The sequence below is a fragment of the Phodopus roborovskii genome, unplaced genomic scaffold, assembly GCF_943737965.1.
Source record: "Phodopus roborovskii unplaced genomic scaffold, PHOROB, whole genome shotgun sequence".
NCBI lineage: Eukaryota > Metazoa > Chordata > Mammalia > Rodentia > Cricetidae > Phodopus > Phodopus roborovskii.
In genome coordinates this window covers 9529710-9548589 of record NW_026126648.1, presented here as the reverse complement: position 1 = coordinate 9548589, position 18880 = coordinate 9529710, and the positions used below count along the sequence as shown (strand labels likewise).

General features: G+C 35.0%; 1 protein-coding gene across 4 annotated transcripts in view; it reads left to right on the top strand.

Moving 5' to 3' along the window:
* Positions 1–18880, top strand: part of Slit2 (slit guidance ligand 2) — a 311911-nt gene that overhangs the window by 195055 nt on the left and 97976 nt on the right. For all 4 annotated transcript variants that reach the window (XM_051174041.1, XM_051174039.1, XM_051174040.1 and 1 more), the window contains exons 7-9: positions 1968–2039; positions 4696–4859; positions 7311–7449. In XM_051174041.1, the coding sequence (XP_051029998.1) occupies positions 1968–2039; positions 4696–4859; positions 7311–7449 (375 nt within the window). The remainder of the gene's footprint in view (positions 1–1967; positions 2040–4695; positions 4860–7310; positions 7450–18880) is intronic.

Here is an 18880-nt window from a genome sequence, read left to right as displayed (position 1 = left end):
CTTGTACCTTCAAAGATTTTAGTTATGTTGAGTAAGCCTAAATTTTGACAGTGGGGAAAGATGTCAGTTGAAATCAAGTCCCTTTGAAAACACACACAACCGCAGATGTGAATTAGACAAACAAAAGATACTTAAAGTGGGCACGAGTTAGAGTGGGCAAGAGTAAGGGGGATGTCGGGGCTTTTTCATTTCGGGAAATAGTCTGGGAGTAATATGAAAGTGGGGGCTCTACAGTTTATCGAAGGCGAGTATGAATGGTCTGTGAAAATAGAAAGTGGTTCTTTGACTGGAAAATTTACAGAACACCGAGGGAACCGCCCATGCAGAAGAGACACTGATGGCACAAGTCGATGATGTTTGATCCTCAGGAAGAGTTTGCACTGGGATTTTTTTTAAACTGAGTGGTCTGTGGGGGTCAGAAAAGGAGCATTAATGAAATGTGCAGGCAAAGAGGTGGAGTGGGCAGGAAAAACAGACAAGAAGTAACAAGAATCTCCCGTGTGGAAGTTGTAGGCACATTTGACAATGAGGGTTTTGCGGTTTTTGTTGTTGTTGTTCCGTCTGAACACCTATTGTTTCTTCTAATCTCCCTGGTGAAGGCTGTATTAAAATATCTTCAATAAAAGTAAGCAAGCAAACAAGCAAACAAAAACCAAACATGTACTGACCGTGGAGGTCAGTGTGCTCTTTAGTAAACTAGAAATGATATTCTCTGTTGTCATACCTAATGTTTAGTTGTTTGTTCCCCTGGACAAATAATATGACTCTCCCAGAAGTCTTGAAATGGAAATTTTTAGAATAATTTCCTACCTATTCTTTAAAATATTAGTCATTAATTTGTCTATTTCATTTGGTTATTCAACAGTGTTAGAAATGGAGAGTACATTTACAAACCATCTTTTGCAGGCCATCAATGGTTGTGTTTGATGGCCACATATGGTATTTTCTGGGGATCAGGAATTGACTTCAGAGGAAAATTGGTTACCATCAGCTATGAAACTAAGACCCTGAATCACTTTCTTTGCTACCCAGTTTTGACATGTATTCACAGATAGAATAACTAACCTCATGACTTAAAAGTCATATTGAGAGAATACATAATTTATAAACATCTATAAAACATTGAATCCATTTCCTCTTTTTTTGTCTAAAATCTAGCATTTATCTATGTTCAGACAACACGAATTGCTTGTCAAATGCTATTACGATCAGTTTGAAGTAAAAAGTTTACGTCTCAAAGAGTTCTCTTTCAAATGATCTCTTCCCAATCTTCAAAGTAAGAGCAACTAATTATTTTGGCATTAATTATATTAAGTGAGAGAAGGAGCAATCTGAATCAAGCAAGGATTATACCTTTCACAAAAACTCTGGCCACCTGTCTTTCTGGCTCCAGCTCACAACACGATGACTGAGATTGTGACCGAATAGGATTACACAAAGGACAGTATGCCATGGTACAGCTAGAATAGACTCCCTCAAAGCTTTAATATGCTTCCAGAGAAAGACACTTCATCTGCAAAAAATGAAAATGCCAAATTTAGATGCACAATTTTACACCCAAACTTTAGGAGTAGCCATTATCCACAACAAAGAATAATTCCAAATAGTCCTCCATAGTACTGTATTGTTGGTATGAGACTTTACCTGAAGAGTATCAGAATGTGAACATATCCATGGACACTAACTAAACAAAAATATGTAAAGTTCAGTTTTTTCACCGACTCTCCTACAGGAAGCAGGCTTGCGTGAAATTGTAAATGTTCTATCTGAAGCCGTATATGTATAACAAGTGTTAAATAAAATGGAATGCATAGTGATATATTGAAATATGAAAATTAATTTTTATTTTTTTCTAAAATAATAAATTCTCTATGAGGAGGTTAATTGTTTACGTAGATGGTAATATAAAATGATCAATGGTTTACTGCATCTAACTAAAATTTTTAAACTTTTTTTTTATTCTACAGCACTCTCAACAATAACAACATTACTAGACTTTCAGTGGCAAGTTTCAACCATATGCCTAAACTTAGGACATTGTAAGTAGCCAAAATGTACAGAAAGATGGATTTAATTAATTAAAGGCTTTTTCTTCAGATTTTAACAAGCAGGGTATAGGACCATTAGTTCATTATAACATAGTTGAAGAAATCACAAGCTGGGAAGAATTCTAGAAATGCTATTTCAGAAAATGAACTGTTACTGTGAAAACTTGAAGGCTTCCTTAAAAGTGATATACATTGCAGAAAGTATAAAGTAAAATAAAACATTTACTTTCCAGTATTGTAGAGGTCACATCTCATTAAGAAATGGAAGACTCCTTGATTGGCTGTCAGAAATGATAAATGGGAAATCTTTATGATTTTATTACTGTATTAGAAGCAGACGTAATACAACTAAACTGCTCCAGTGTTCTCTGTAATGTAAAGTCAGGATACCACCCGCTGGTGCTTTCATAATTAAAGCTGTGTCAGCGTTTATGTTTTAAAATATCCTTCCAGGATTACACACCGTTATTAAGGTATTTTTGTGAAATAAAATAAGAGCTAAGCTAATTTTTCTCTCTCCAAGAAAAATTAATTACTAAACCCCAATATGTAGATATTTAATTTCAGTATTTTAAGACATGAATCTCTTGTAAACTGGGTTTCAGAATTCCCTAGACCAAGAAGTGAACTACTGGAAACCTGGGAACAAAATCAAAGATTTGGGTTCGAGATGGAGAAATGTATTTTTTTAATCATTTAAGTCTATTTTGATTAAGTTTTTAAAATATTTCTCATTTTAAAACAGCACTTAACAAAGCCTGGCATGGGGATGCCCAGTTGGCACCCAATCATTTGAGAGGCAAAACAGGGAGTTCAGGCCTTCAAGGCTAGTCTTTGTTATATAGCGAGGTCAAAGCAGGTTGTATTACCTAAGACTGTCCCCTATAAAACTCAAGGAATAAATAAGCAATCATATTCGTTATGTTTCTTAAATAAATACACATTGAGTTGTGTTTGGTGGCAAGGCCTTTAATCCTAATATTCAGGTAGCAAAGGCAGGTAGAACTAACTGATCCAATGCCTGTCTTGTCTACATAGAGAGTTCCAACTGGCCAAGGATGCATGCTGAGACTTTATCTAAAAGAATAAAATTAAAAAGTGTATCAAATTATAAGTCTTTTAGTACCTTAACAATGCTAATTTGAGATTAATAGCCTCATTTACTTAAGCCATATTTGACAAAATCAGTTTAGTGTTAACTTTATATAATGTATGTGAAAAGAAAGGACCATGATATTAACCCCTTTAAAAAGAAATCTACTGAAACTGTAAAACAGTATACCATTACATTTTAGCATCTTTATCTGCTGGGAGCAATACCCTAGCTTGCATTTTAAACAAGCTGTAATTTTTTTTTTTAATCTTTTCCTCCTTATTTGATGTGGACATGGTAACAGACTGTGTTTGGATAGAAAGAATGATGGAAGAGTTACCAGTGGCCACCAAAGGCAGTGTTCCAAATTCTCAGCCAACTGGCCACTCACCTTTCCCAAAAGCTAGTATTTGACCTCAGGATATCCCTTCTAGTTTTGATACATGGCATCCTGGTTAATATACACACACTCAAGGAGAATAAAGCCATCATTTAACTTTAAATTACCTCCCTTTTGGTTGGCTCGTTTTTCTGTAACATCTTTGGTACTTAAAAATTCCATTTTTATACTCTGATTATCTTTCTAGGCTGAGCTCTATGTTTTACTATCCATTATCATTATTGAGTTAGAATTGAACACATCAGCTAAAAGGGGCTAAAATTGTTTCACTGTGTCATAGACAATTCTAGGAATGATGTTTTGATTTATAGCATAAGGTGCCCCCTTTCTTTAGTTTGAGCAAATGTAAAAGGCAGTTTGAAGTCATTTACCTAATTTAGTGAATATATTTGCCTGATATTTTATTAATGGAGAAGTACTATTTGCAATTTGGAAGTAATCCACGATCTTCAGCAGATTCTGGCAATATAAAGGGGTCTTATTTAATTCCTCCCTTCCCAACTGCTTTTGACTTTTAATTGTAATCTTTGCTCTTTGAAGCTGGATGCTAAGAACAAAATTCAGCTAATCCCTTTCTGAGCAGCTGGGTGGGGTAGGGTAAGAAGGGGGAGGTTAGAAGAGGTATGTTCAGAACAGACTGTCTTATACTTAATTATTATTCATCTTACTCAACAAAATAGTGCTATGCTAAAATGACATTGTAAACTGTTGCTATAGGAACTAATAATAGGAGGAGGACTTTGCTGATATTAGACCTGTAAGCCACACCTTTTTTTCTAAACACTCGCCCTCCATCCCTCTTCATGGCCACAACCTTGAACCACCTCCACTGGGTCTTGTTATGTAGGGATGCAAAATAATTGTCCCTGTGCTGATTTTTTTTTTCTCGTTACCCCTTTGAAAGAATATATGCAATATAATTTCATGGTCCTACTTCTGTAGTTTTATCTTGCTCAGTAAGAAAGAGAATTGACTAATATTAGTGAAACAGTTTACTTATCTGAGAAATAATTATATAGGAATTCCCTAAGATGTGTCTGTATTTGTGTTGATATATATATATATATATATATATATGTATATTTCTTTTTAATAACAATATTTGAATTTACTGTGTCCTGTTTTCTTGCTTTGAACTTCTCCCTCTCATTTAGTCGACTCCATTCGAACAACCTGTACTGTGACTGTCACCTGGCCTGGCTCTCGGACTGGCTTCGCCAAAGGCCTCGGGTGGGCTTATACACTCAGTGTATGGGCCCATCCCACCTGAGGGGACATAATGTAGCTGAGGTTCAAAAACGAGAGTTTGTCTGCAGTGGTAAGATCAGTGAGGTTACAGTATTTTATTTATATATTTATTTATTTGCAATATGATGTAACAAGTGTGAGAAATTCAAGTTTCAAAGGTTCAGATTTGCTCACCAGCGAGGACCATGGATACTCTATTTTGCACTCAGAAGAATGCTAGATTCAAGGATATTGTACCTAGGGCAATTATTGATTACTTGTACATAAAATGTTTTTGTTTGCATCTCACAATAATATAGGAAATCTCTGGTTGATAACAATACATGCTAAATGCTATTTTCTCTTTTATTAATGACTATTATCTACTTTGATATTAACTAATGAAAAATGACTAGTAATCCTGGATACTCACTCTAAAATTCAGTATAACTCAACTGTAATTATAAAATGTTGGGGTATCTCTTCAGAAATATATGCATCTAATGATTCAGTTTTACTAAAATAACATATAACTGCCTTTGGTCTGTAAACCACATTTATCAAATAGCTAAAATTTGATGTGTTTTTTATGTCTAAACAGTAATGTAAATATTTTAAATACAGCTGCATAAACTTACCTCTCTTGAAACAACTATATGAACAGCATAAATTAATCTTTATATTGGAGACTAAAATATGTGTAAAATAATAAGATTTTTCAATTAAATATATTCATACTCAAGGATATCAATCTATATAGTCTGTATATACATGCATATATATGCACATATACACACAAGTATACATTCTATACATGTATATAACTATATATTTTATGGGTTTATGGCTAGGTGTGCTTGAGAACAATTTGTTTAAAATATAATGAAACACATGAATGTTTTATTTTTCTGGGCATCAAACCCAGGCCCTCTTCTGCTATAATACAAAGGCCAAACACACAGTTTGAAATCACTGTATAATTGGCTTTTAATATTTATGGATTATACAAATATGGATTCCACCAACAAAGAGTCAAAACATTTCTAAAACAAAAGATCATTACTGAAACTTTACCGTTTTCTTGTCTTTAGCCTGCAAGTAATGCACTACTATAACAAATATGTGCATACCACACATATTCTATTCATTTTTCTAAGTAATTGATATTATAGGGTTGATTTGTATAGGCTGTATCCAAATACAATTTAAATACAACCCCATCCTATATAAGGGATTTGTACAGCCACATCTTCTGGTTGTGGAGGTTGTAGTCTCTTCCCCCATGCTTACCAAGAGAAGACTACCATATGCAGAAAGCAGTTCACATTTTTTAATGACTGGAAGGAAATGACTAGCTCATCCTTGGACATTTAAAAAATATCTTTTGGGCAATTAAATGTATTTTCCACACTTTGTGATCTAGCACCAATTCTCTTATAATGTTAAGGAATATTTTCAGCATGTTTGATTGCGTCTTAAAAATCCAAGCATGTGACTAACAATTATCTACTAACCATCGTTTTTCTCCTTTTTGCTCTTTCCTTGCTGCCTTCTAGATGAGGAAGAAGGCAAGTTTAATTTTTTTTCTATGTGTGTGTTTTCTCCCTCCCTGCATTTTTTAGACTTGGGCTATTGTAGTTTGAGAGCCTGTGTGGAGGGGTGGCTTTAGCAGCTAGCCCACAGGTTCTTCCTAGCACTCTCTCCCATTGGGAGGTTCCCTTCCAGAAGATCCCAGATTGCTTTCCTGATTTTCTCCAGGCGCCTGTTTGATGCAGCCTGGCTGATGCTGTTCTGGTTTTCATTACTCAGACTGAGAAATCTGATTTCAGAATACTTTTGTTTTCAACTACTGAGTAGTGAAATTATATATCTGCAGGTGACTGCTCATAGCAAAAGTTTCTATCAGATGAAGCCCTGAAAAGAATCATTTGGATGAACAATTACAGAATGATCTCCCACAAATTACTATAATAACTTCAAGGAAAGCAGCAATTTTGAATCTATCCAGACATCAAACTTCTATTATCCAGTTTTCTCCTCCATTTGTTGGCACAGGATAACTTAATTTGACCAACAGTTATGTCAACCAAGATGGAAGTCCTCTGTATCATTTTTTCCTTTTCTTTTTTTATCAGAAGCAAAGTAAATTATACTATGTCAGTTTGATTAAACTAATCTCCTCTTAAGCTTATTAGGAATGATATAGACCATTCTGAACTATTGGCTTTTTTTTGTTGGAACTCTTGTTACTTTTGAATAGAAATCTGGTCTTGAATCTGAATTTGGTTTACTAACCTTTTCCAAGTTCTAAAAATGGTATAATTTTTATGAGTTCTTCTTTTTTAAAAATTTCAAGATATAAGTGCATGCTTTCCAAAGTATAGTGTAGAAGTATTAAGGATGCTTTTTTAATGAAAAAGTGTGAGAGAACTTGATCACTGTTGTCTGCTTTCTTAGTTGAGCACAGTCTGCAAGTCTCTCTATTATGAAGTTCAAGGGTAAGTCCTAACTGCTGGTATTCTTTGTATTTTTTCACTTATAGGTCACCAATCATTCATGGCTCCCTCCTGCAGTGTCCTGCACTGCCCTGCTTCCTGTACCTGTAGCAACAATATTGTAGACTGCCGAGGGAAAGGTCTCACTGAGATCCCCACAAATCTACCTGAGACCATCACGGAAATGTACGTGCCTCCCCTTTTCTCCTCTTCCTTCTACCTCGCTACTAAGGCGGCTCTTTATTTTCTTTCAGGAAAGTTGGCTTTATCAGGCTCCTCTGATTAGTTGGCTTAGGTAACTCTTCTTTTTAAAAGTGTATTGACCCCTCCTGTCTTCCATTGAGTACATCGTGGGAATGGTTTTGATTTGGATTTTATCATGAGTAGAATTAAAAGGAATATATTTCAGGAGAATCCTCACTGAATAAGCATTTGGGCTCTTTTAGAGACAATGTGTGTGCTTCATCATAACTTTAGGGTCTGTAGGTTTTCAGATGTTGGATTCTGGCTAAAGCAATGGAGTACAAAATCGTGGCCAAAAGTAGCAAATAAACCACAACTAGAGGGTGACTGCCTTCTCAAAACCTCGGGTTGACATTGAAGTCTCATGATCCTGTTTAAGTAGGTATAGATTATAGACTATAGAATGTGGTAGATCATACCAAGTGTCAATTTTATTATTTAGCTAGAAAACATTTTAAGATATAAGACTTAATCACTACCTCTATCAAAAGCTCAATATCCTTGACTGTTATAGACCTTCCTTTTATGGCGCTGAGCATTGAGTGTTTGTTAAATCAAAGTCATAGGCATATAAGATACAATTCAGAATGTCAGCATCATAGGAAGTAGCAAGGGAAATCCTTACCCCAGTTTCCATTAATGAAGAAGGTATCTCTAATAATCTAGACCATCATATTACTGTTTTATAGATCAAATCAAAATTGTAACACCATGATCAGTTTTTGATTGTTCGCTTAAATTAATAAAAGAGGAACTGTTTTCATAAAACAAAATGAACTATTATTTTCAACATCTGCCTCTTTTCAACCTATTCGTTTAATTGATATAAGTTAAATTCTTCAATTTTCTTTGTATGAGAATAATCTTAGTTCAAAAGTCTGACTTTGTTCTCTCAGGTATGATATGTGCTTAATAATGTGTTTAGAGGATTGGTGTGAGAAACAGGATCTACAGAGCCTCCACAACTTATTGAGATTTTTACACAAGCACCAAAACATTGATTGCACATAATAGTTTCTCCATCCAAGGCTTAGTTGGTGGAATAATATCTTACCATTTCCACGTGTTTCCTTTTTAGCTGAGTATTACAAGAAGAAAAAGATGGGGCTTGGGAAGTGCCAGGTCAGATTCTGCAAGAAAGAGCCACTGGGAACAAATGTCAGATATGGGAGTGAGGGCTAGGCCATAGAGATTATGGAGTTGGATGTGAGGAGGATATTTTCATTTTGAGGCATCACACGAGAATAATGTTTTAATACATCTCTATCCATCACGGAATCCATGTATTATTGAAGTTCCTTGAGCTTCATTGGAACATAGAAGACAGTCTGAAGTAGATTGTGAAAAGAAAGCCACAATAATCATTTAATCACATGAGGAATGTACAATTGAGGCAATGCAGAGGCAGCGGCATGCAGTCAATCGTCCTTATTCTTTACAAGCTTGCATCGGTGCACTAAATTTTATTGATATACATATTCGTATATAGCACTGGATTTCATAAAAGCAATTTCTCCAAATATATTATGTACCATGTTCAAATTCACCCTAGTTCAGTTTCCTTCCATCCCCATCTTGTATTCCCCTTCTACTAACCTCTCTTTCCTGCCCCCAAGTTTCTTTTGCTTTCATGTGTCTATATTTTTGTGTGTGTACATATATTATGAGGACCCACAAATAGAAAACATAAAACAAGCACTATTTGTTTTTTTATTTTTTTACTGTGTCTGGCTTACTGATTTGATGTGTTGATTTCTAGTTGCATTCACTTTCCAGAAAACTACTTAAGTGTTTCCCCTTTCGAGTCAAATCGAATTCAATAGTCTTTAAATGCAGGCCGCATTTTCTTTATCTATTCATTTGCTGACAGTTTCCTAGGCTATTCCCATAACTTAGCTATTGAAAATAGTGGTGCCATAATAATAGATCTGTATGTACAAGTATCTCTTTGATGTTTTTGATGTAGTTTGTTTGCTTGTTTTTTTTATAAGAAAACAGTATACTGACCTATACAGACACAAAAATATATTAAGAATATAAAGACACCATCAATTTTACAGATATATTTCTTTTAATTAATGACTACTTATTTAGTAATAGCATTTAATAGCTATGGATTGATGAAGCAAGTATCCATTGCTATAAGAGTTGAAAAGACACAGTTGAAGGCTGGTAGCATCACAGAGGATACAGAGGTGAGGCCAAGGTAGAGTGGGTAAGAAGAATTGGTGTATTTTGTTTAGAATCCCAGATTTATCTTTCATTTACTCACTCTGCTTTCTTGATCAAGTTACTTCTCTTCTATGATCCCATCATTTTTTGAAACTGAGAAGTGTTGTTGATGAGAAATAAAATAATATGTGTAGAATTATATACACTTAGCATAATGTATAATTTCGTAATTGATACCACAAACATGGAAACCAAAATACAAAAGTATCACCTGAACTACAGACCATAGGGAGGTTATGAATGGAAAGGAGCTCACTGAGTTAATAAAACATGTTGAGTCTTAACAACATAGATGGGCAGACCTTATAGGAATTCTTCTTGGATCACATGTCATAATGTCGAAAACAAAGTAAAAGAACATTGAAAAATGAGCCAGTACAACTTCATAGAGGTTGTCAATTCTATAAAATTTTTGGGCTTTATTAGGAATGCATCTGGAAAAACATTTTTAATTGAATCTTCCAAAAGTATTGGTCTTATGGTCGTATGTCAATGGACTTTCAAGCAGAAGATACCTAGGAATCTATTTTACTGCCCATTGGGGATATTTGAAGAGGAGGAAATGTTGAACAATAATGAGAAGAGAACGTGAAACAGATAAGTGGTAATACAGAGGCTCAGTTAGCAGGGAATAATAATGGGGAGGATTTGTGGGGAAATGCAGCAAACGTGATGCCAGTTTCAACAATAAACAGTGGAGAGACTTAGGTATCACTAAAAATCAGAAGTAACAATAGCAAAACAATTCAAGCAATAACGCAGTGCAGGTTATAATAATTTTTAAGTAAGGAAAGAACTTACCTAAGTCAAAGAATTTGAAGTAACTGACCCAACGAAATCTATATTGAATGGTGAATTCATCAAGTAACCAAGGGAAGGAAAAAAAGAGGCAAGAGAGCCGTAGGAGGCTAGGATAGGGAAGGCAAGAAGGAGCCTCCAGGCAAAGGGGGCTGTCAGGCAAGGGTTGGTGCCTGTGAGCCGGCTGATATCCAAAAGCAGTTCTGCCTTTTAACCAATTATATGAAAGGATCCAATTTTGTCAGTGACAATTACAAGAGACACTGATCAATGTTAAAAATGGGACTACCAAGGAGTAAAAAGGAACAGTTCAAATAGTTTGCCTGGCTATATATAATAATAACAATAATACTAATATCTCTTATTTAAAAACAACTAATTTTAACATCTAGAATTCTGAAATCATTAGTAAATTAGAATGAAAGAGTATCTTTGGGAAAAAGTTAAAGTTCAATAAAACATGTCTGTTGAAAAGCAGGAGTTAAAGATGGTATATGTACACACAATAAGAAAGCAGTCAGATCTGCTCATTGCCATGAGGTACTAACAGATGTTCTAGAAAAGGAAGCTAGAGGCAAAAGTATATCAAAAGCAATACAGTGATATGGGACATTTTAAATGGCTTGTGCAATTAATCCATTTTATTTTTCATTTTAGCACTTTGCCTCTACCTTTCATGCTCAATAGACTTCACATAATGGTGGGGTTTAGTAGCATGGAAGTTATACTAAATAGCATATCCCATTAGGTTTACATCTATTAAAGAGGAGATATGTTATAATGTTGTACAATAACTTAAATTTGTAAATAGGTTTAAAATGAATGTCAGGGTATAGGTGCATTTTATTTCTCTGATTATTGCCTTATTATTCAATGGAAATGAAACACCTTCAGAAGCGTAACATACTAGTTTAGTGACTCATATTTTTATCTATTGAAAATAATGAATACCAATAGTATTGTTAAAATGTAGAAATATAATTTTTTAAAAGTTTAAATTTAAATAAATATAAATGTTTTAAATTCTGCGAGATAACATTATTTAAATATTTTTATTCAAATGATTATTTTATTATTCAAATATTTATTCATATTATTCAAATGTTTGAAAGCCAGGTTTATTACAAGTTAGCTGTGCAATATCATTATTTCAGGTTGGGATATTTTAATGATGTTGACATATTTTCTTAGGCTATGATACATCTTTATTGTAACAGATTCGTATTTGTAATAAATATGAAGCTTGTATGTTCTATGTAAGAGTATCTAACCTGCCGATAATCTAGGTTAATAAGAATATGCAGATACTCTCTTTGTTCTGCTTTGTTTTTTTTCAAACACAAAGTCATACTTTGGTGTTTTACAAAACATTTATTTGTGAAGATGTAAAACAAGATAATCTTTTAAAGTCAAAGTAAGAAAGCATTTCAAGAAGTAAAAAGTAGAAATAGGTTAACATCCATTTAAATTCTTCAGTGCTGAATGCTTGCACACACAACATATAATTTGAATTTTCACTGACTCAAGTGATGAGTTTTATTAAGTAAATAGAGTAGGAAAACTATTTCCGAGACATTTTCATAAAAGCCTGTGGGAACTCTCCTCAGGAAGCCTGAGGATTTTTAGCATGGCCAGTGGTTTGCATTCTCATTTGTGGGTTGGGAGTATGTTTTAACTGTGTCCACTGATATATTTGAATTTATACATCTATTCTATTTTATTTTTATTAATGCATTGGGGGTTTTGATTTCCAGATAACATGATTGATCATATCTACCTCCCTGCCTCCAATTCTTCCCAGATCTGTCCCCCATCTTTTATCCACAAAACTTTGTGATTTCAATTTTTAAACCCTTTAAAAATCAACTTATAATATACAAATATTCTTGGTATACAATCTTTACTGAACCATGGTCATCTTCTCAGGAGCTACACCCTTAGAGAAAACTGCCTTTCCTCTCTCAGAAGCTGTTTCCATCCACTCTGGTGTTATGACTAACCTTAACTATTTGCACCACACAGAACTTAAATGTTTTGTACAGTAAAAGACATCATCTCATAAATAAAGAGGAAGACTACAGGGAGTGAAAATTCTTTAGCAAATATGTGTATTTGTATTTTTAAACATTATTCTCTACTAAAGTTTGAGTTCTAAGAAGGCAGGAACAAGTTCTATTCAAACCACCAAAGAGTGGCCTGTAACAAATATATTACTGTGACACACTAAGACATTTGATAAATAATAGTTATAGGAAGTGAGAATATACACAGTTCAGAAACCAATCAATCATTTAATAATGACTTATCTGTGAAAGAGCTGTTTTATCAAGATTAATAAATATTACTACAAGGTAGAGTCAGCTTTTCCTTGTTAACATAATGATTGCTTATAAGCAAAATTCCAAAACAGTTAAATAAATAAATTCAAATTAAAAAATGTTTAATAGCATAGGCTAACATAGACAAGGCAGCTGAGAGAATTCTATATACTGCTTAGAAGTCTACTATGTTGTATCTCCTTTTGCTGCATATTTTGGTGACCAGAACAACATGCCATAATTGCTCTCCTTGAGAGATGGACGAATGCATCACCTTAAAGATAATGCTTGGATACCTTTATTAGAAGACATATTTCCTTTGTAATGACAGGACATTGATATTTAATCCTTCAAAGACTGACAATTTCATTTTATGCCATAAGGAAGGAAAGACCAAAAGGAGAAATCAATAGAAAAATTCAACCTTGAGACAGCTCGCATAGCTTCACTTTATTCTTACTTCAATGAAAAGCTCACTGTCACTCCTTGTAAAGCTCTGAAAGAGAGGTAGGCACAGCTCTGGCTTGCTAGGACACTATAGTAAATGAGTCAGTCAGAAAGAGAAACTGACAAACATTGAGAAAAGGTTCAACAGAGATGGTAGATACAACCTTATTTAAAAAAAAAAAGCTGTAGAAAGCAAACTAGACAGGTCTGTAGACAGGGGAATGCATAGAAATGAATCCTCTTTCATGTGAGCTTATGTCCATAAGCTGTTCTAATGCCACCTTTTGTGTTCATGTTTGTATATTATATTTAATTTAAGCAACACTCACTCTCTTGTTCAAGATGTCCTCAAACTTTTTTTTTCAGTCCTCTTGTACCAACTTTGTATTAGGTTTAGGTTTAGTGCACACACCATCATCCCTAACTGTGGCTCCTCTGTTAAATATTCTCAAATCACTCAAAGTCCATGAGTACAAGCACCCAACAGTTTAGTTTACTATGACTGATGTCATACTATCCTGCTAGACTGGAAGCCTGAGGACAGCAGAATCATGTCTTCATGTCCCTACCATTTCTGCCTCAATATTTAGCCAGGGACGGTAAGAAGAGGGGCTGTGTTAGAGAAAGAGTGGAATATATAATGTAGAAAGCTTCCTAGATATCCATTATTATAGCAAAAGGAAAGACAATGTATATCAGTGATGAGAGCGTGGAGAAAAACTGAGTATAAGAAGTAAAACAGAATAGGAAGTAAAGGAAAATCTGTTGCCAATGTGGCAGCTTCCCAGCACTTGGCCACTTTGAACTCTGCTGTTACAAATCTTCTTTTCTTTCTTTTTTTATTTATTATCTTTTCTTATTTTATATATTGATCCCAGTTCCCTCTCCCTCCCTCCTTCCCATGCCTCCAACCCCCTCCCATCCCATCTCCCCCACACACACACTCCACATGTAGGGTGATGCCTTCCAGGAGGGATCATCAAACTCTGTCAAGTCATTTGGAGTAGGGACTAGACCCTCCCTCCTGCCTCTAGGTTAAGGTAGTATCGCTCCATGGGGAATGTGCTCCCAAAGTCCTTTCTTGCACCAGGAATACATCCTGGTCCCACTGTCCAAGGTCCCTTAGACTGCCCAGGCCTTCTAGCTGAGACCCATGTTCAGGCTGTCCGAGTCAGTCCAATGCTGGTTTCCGAGCTATTAGCTCCTCCCAGCTGTCTCTGTGGGTTTCTGTAGTCTTGACCCCTTTTCTTATCACTCCTTTCTCTCTGCAACTGGATTCCAGGAGTTAGGCTTAGTGTTTAGCTTATTTTCATAGAAGCCTCCAACAAGTTGAAATGGGATCCTGTCCCTGGAAAATAATCAGCAATACTAAACTGATTCTTTGTGTTTCACATCTTAAGATGTAATTCCTTAAATAGCATTTGTAGATATTATAATTTTCCATGACGTACAAAAGGTTCATTCTCCATTCTTTTACAAATTGCGGTGTCACATGTAGTGTTTTCAAGTATTATGCCAGTACTCTATCCTTTTTATACGTTGCGCAGTGAGAAAATAAGTTGTCATGATTTGAATATTCAGGCTTGGACAGGTTTCCAGTGTTGGGCAGCAAGTTCTCTTGGACTAAGATACTTTTATGAGACAGGTGAAATATAAAGGAGTTGTACTTTGTAGTCAGTGAATTGCTTTTCATGGTCCAGCAAAACATAAGGCTCTGGGAAGTGGTGTATGATGATGGGGAGGACACACACTATCTTGGGAATAACTTCAGTTTCATTCCATTCTTCTGGGCCATTTGCACACATAAGTGTGAAGGAATAAAAAAGAGCAATAATCTTGGAATGTGAATGTCTGACTATAAACTATTTATATACTGATATTACTTAAAATGTCTTCTTTCTCTATTTCCTTTCAAACACTTCCCCCTCATACTATCATGTAGTTTGTCTTCTTTTGTATGCTATTTCTGTAATTTCATCTTCCAAAGTTTTGAATTATTTAATTGAATTTAATAGTACTCATTCAGTGCTGACTTGAGTTATTTAGAAGTTATTTTAATATTTTACATAAAATGTTAAATAATTAAGGTTTAATCAACTTGTGTTTAGTCTGTTCTGCACTAAACGATTTTTAAAATTTACAAGCTGAGCATGATGCCTTTATACCTATACTAATTATACCAGGCAGCATAAGGTGAAAGAGTGTGCCATGAATTTGAATTCAGCTCGAATTATAGTGACTTTAAAGGCCATATTAGGCTAGAATGAGACCCCATCTCTAATAAACAAAATAAACAAATAAATAGAAGTATTCAATGGATCCAAGATAAACCTTATGTAGTATATATTTAACAACATCTCAGTATGCCAACTTAATGTAATTTGTCATGAAGTAAATAAATACCATACAATTTTGCTTCGATTAATTTTTAAAAACATTTACTTTTGCTTATGTGGGTGTGTGCGATTGTATACTGTGGTGATATCCTTCTTGCACACATAAAGCCTGTCTGGGAGTCAGAGAAGGAGCAAGCCACAGCACCCCTTACCTTCTAAGCATCTCAGCAGAGGAGAGAGCGATTTCCTGTTTCTCCCTGCTTATATCCTGTTTCTGCCCAGCTGCATCACTTCCTGACTGTCTGTACAGACCTCCAGACCTCTGTGGTTAGCTAGTGGCAAGCTCCATTCTCTGACCCCCAGACAGGCTTTATTTGTGCAAGAAAGATATCACCGCAGTATGCCATGTTTGTAGGCAACCATGAAGGCCAGAGAGGTCATGTGGAAGATACGGGTGCTTGTGACCTGCCTGAAGTGGTTGTCAGAAAGCAAACGCTGGTCCTCAGCAAGAGCATGAGATGCATGAAGCTGTAAAAGCCATCTCTTCAGATCCAGGTTCCCTTCATTTTAAATTAAGTTAATAATTTTAGAGAGAAGTTATTTTTATTATAGCAAGGTATTTTCTTGTGCTTGAAGAAACGATTATAGAATTGAAGACTGGAGTGATTTTACTTTAGTTCCCAATGTTAAGAAACTATTTTTTAGTCACTAAAGACTGGGTAGGATTTTGAATATGTTTATTAGTTTATGTCTATGCACAGGATGAGCTAGCCTATAGCATGACTTGGTTTGGCATTCTATATTATTGTAATTTTGTATTCCTTGAGCAGCTAATATAAAAGCAGTATTCATGTCTATTGTATGTATTTATAACACAATTAAAAATCATCTTATGTAATAGTTAACACAATGATAAAGCTAATGACAAAAGACCACAAGGCATGATATTTTAGACATAAAATGTTTTGTGGAATTTCTTTATAAATGAGAAAAACTATGCTAAAATCATTAAAAACCAGAAGAAATGTTAGAGAAATTGAACAGAGATGCAAATCATAATTACAAAGCAGGAACTCAAAGAGAGTACCTTAAAAATCTCGAAAAGTCTGTGAGTAGTCCTATAAAAGAAGGCAGATATGCATGAAATAGTATCTTTCCTTATCCTGTGTTCTTGTCAATATGAACACCTACCACTCTGCACCAGACGGTAAGGTTGAAGGAACACACTGACTGCCTTCAGGCAGCTTACAATGCACAATGCTGAAGCTTTATGCTGAGTCATTTAAAGCCTCATGAGAATTCACAAAGTCCCTTCTCAGAACCAGGGGAGCAGATCCCCTGATCTGCCTGGGAGAATCACTTCCTTTTCAACTCAGAGGATGTGTTTTCTGTAGAGAAAATTGGTGGTTTTGGTTTTTTGTTGTTTTGTGGTAGAAAAGGAAGCTATTTGATTCAACCAATAATAGCAGAAAATATTTATATGCACATTTTATAAGTCATCTCTACAATATGGCCATGGCTATATATAAAATAATGCTTTATAACCCTATGTATACATATATACAGTTTTATATGTAAGAATTTAAAAGAAAAAAGAAAAACTCTTTATACTAGTTTGTCGGGAACCAATGTCCCTATAGCACAATAGAAATTTCAGACATGTTCATGTCTAGCTGAGCAATTTCCCCCATCATTCTCATGTAAAAAAATAAACACAACTTCGAAGAGTCTAGAATCTCACTCAAACTTTGAAACTAATCATAAATTCACTCAGTACTCATTCATCCTCCTTCTTGGTGGTTTTTGTTTGTTATTGTTTTGTTTGTTTGTTATTTGGTTTCTGTGAGACAGGGTTTCTTGGTGTAACACTCCTGGCTGTCCTAGAACTCACTCATTAGACCAGACTGGCTTTGAACTCACCAAGATCTGTGTCTCTGCTTCCTGAATACTACCCCCCTGCCCACCCCATACTCATTCCTTCTAAAGATCAGATTTGCTTATTTTCAGTGTGTGTCACTCAACAAGGGCCAATGAACAAGGGTCTAATCTTAAACTGCTTCAGTCCTCATACAGTTATTCTCAGGAAGTTTGTACACAAAGAGAAAGGAAGGCCTGTGTGTCTCTATGTATCTCTGTGCACACATACAGATATATAAGACTATATATATATATATATATATATATATATATATATATATATATATATATATATAGAGAGAGAGAGAGAGAGAGAGAGAGAGAACATCATGAACCCAGCATGGTGAGGGAACTCTTTGTTTTGAAGGAAACTGAAAGTTTGCAATTGCCAGTAGGTACACCAGAAGCTAATTCTTGAGGAACAGGTGGGTTGTAATGGTAGGTGATACACAGGTATGTAGATATAGATGAGAACAATTTTATTGACTGTGACTCTTACTCTTTCTCCATAAATGCATTATTCTGACATGTTTAGCTAAGCCCATTTTCCTCTTAATTCATTTATATACTGAAGGAATTTCTGTGTTTGGCTATGTGTCTATATGAATAAATGCAAACAACTCAACATTTATTCAGGAATGTGCTCATGTACACACAGATACACAAGCTCATGTTCACACATATTTGTATTGCTTTTGAGTAAAAGACCAAATAGAGAATTGATGAAAATGTAGTTGAGTGTATGTCTGGGGGATGAATACTAACATGGCATCGAATGAGATTAAGAAAATGGGTAATTCTCAGGAGCAACTCATCTCAAGATAGTTGATGATCAATTAGTATGGGCACAGCTCTAAGGCACACCTGTTAACTACATGAGAATTACAAACATCTAAAGGCTAATATTCACTCAGCTATGGAGACATTTATTAAACTGAAGGAATTCCAGTGACAATGTTTATGAGTATAAAACATGCTTTGTTGATTTTAGTAGGTGCACAGGAAGGAAGCTAATAGCATAAGCACATTGCTATAATTTGAAAGTAACTTTCCATAAATATAAAGTACTGACTTTAACATTACCATGTAATGGGTGACAAACTCCCGGTTCTAGAGAACTTTGTTTCTGCCCTCAGACTACCCTGGCTGCACTGCCCAGTTTAACTTTCTGCCTGTTAAATCCATGTTCCGTTCTCTGGCAGCTGTTTTTGCCATTTATGTTAAAAGCAGATGGAGAAAATGCAAAAACATGTCAGTTTTATGGCCATGTATAATCAGCATCTGGACTGTATGTAACAGACACAGTCAATCCAAATTCATATTTTA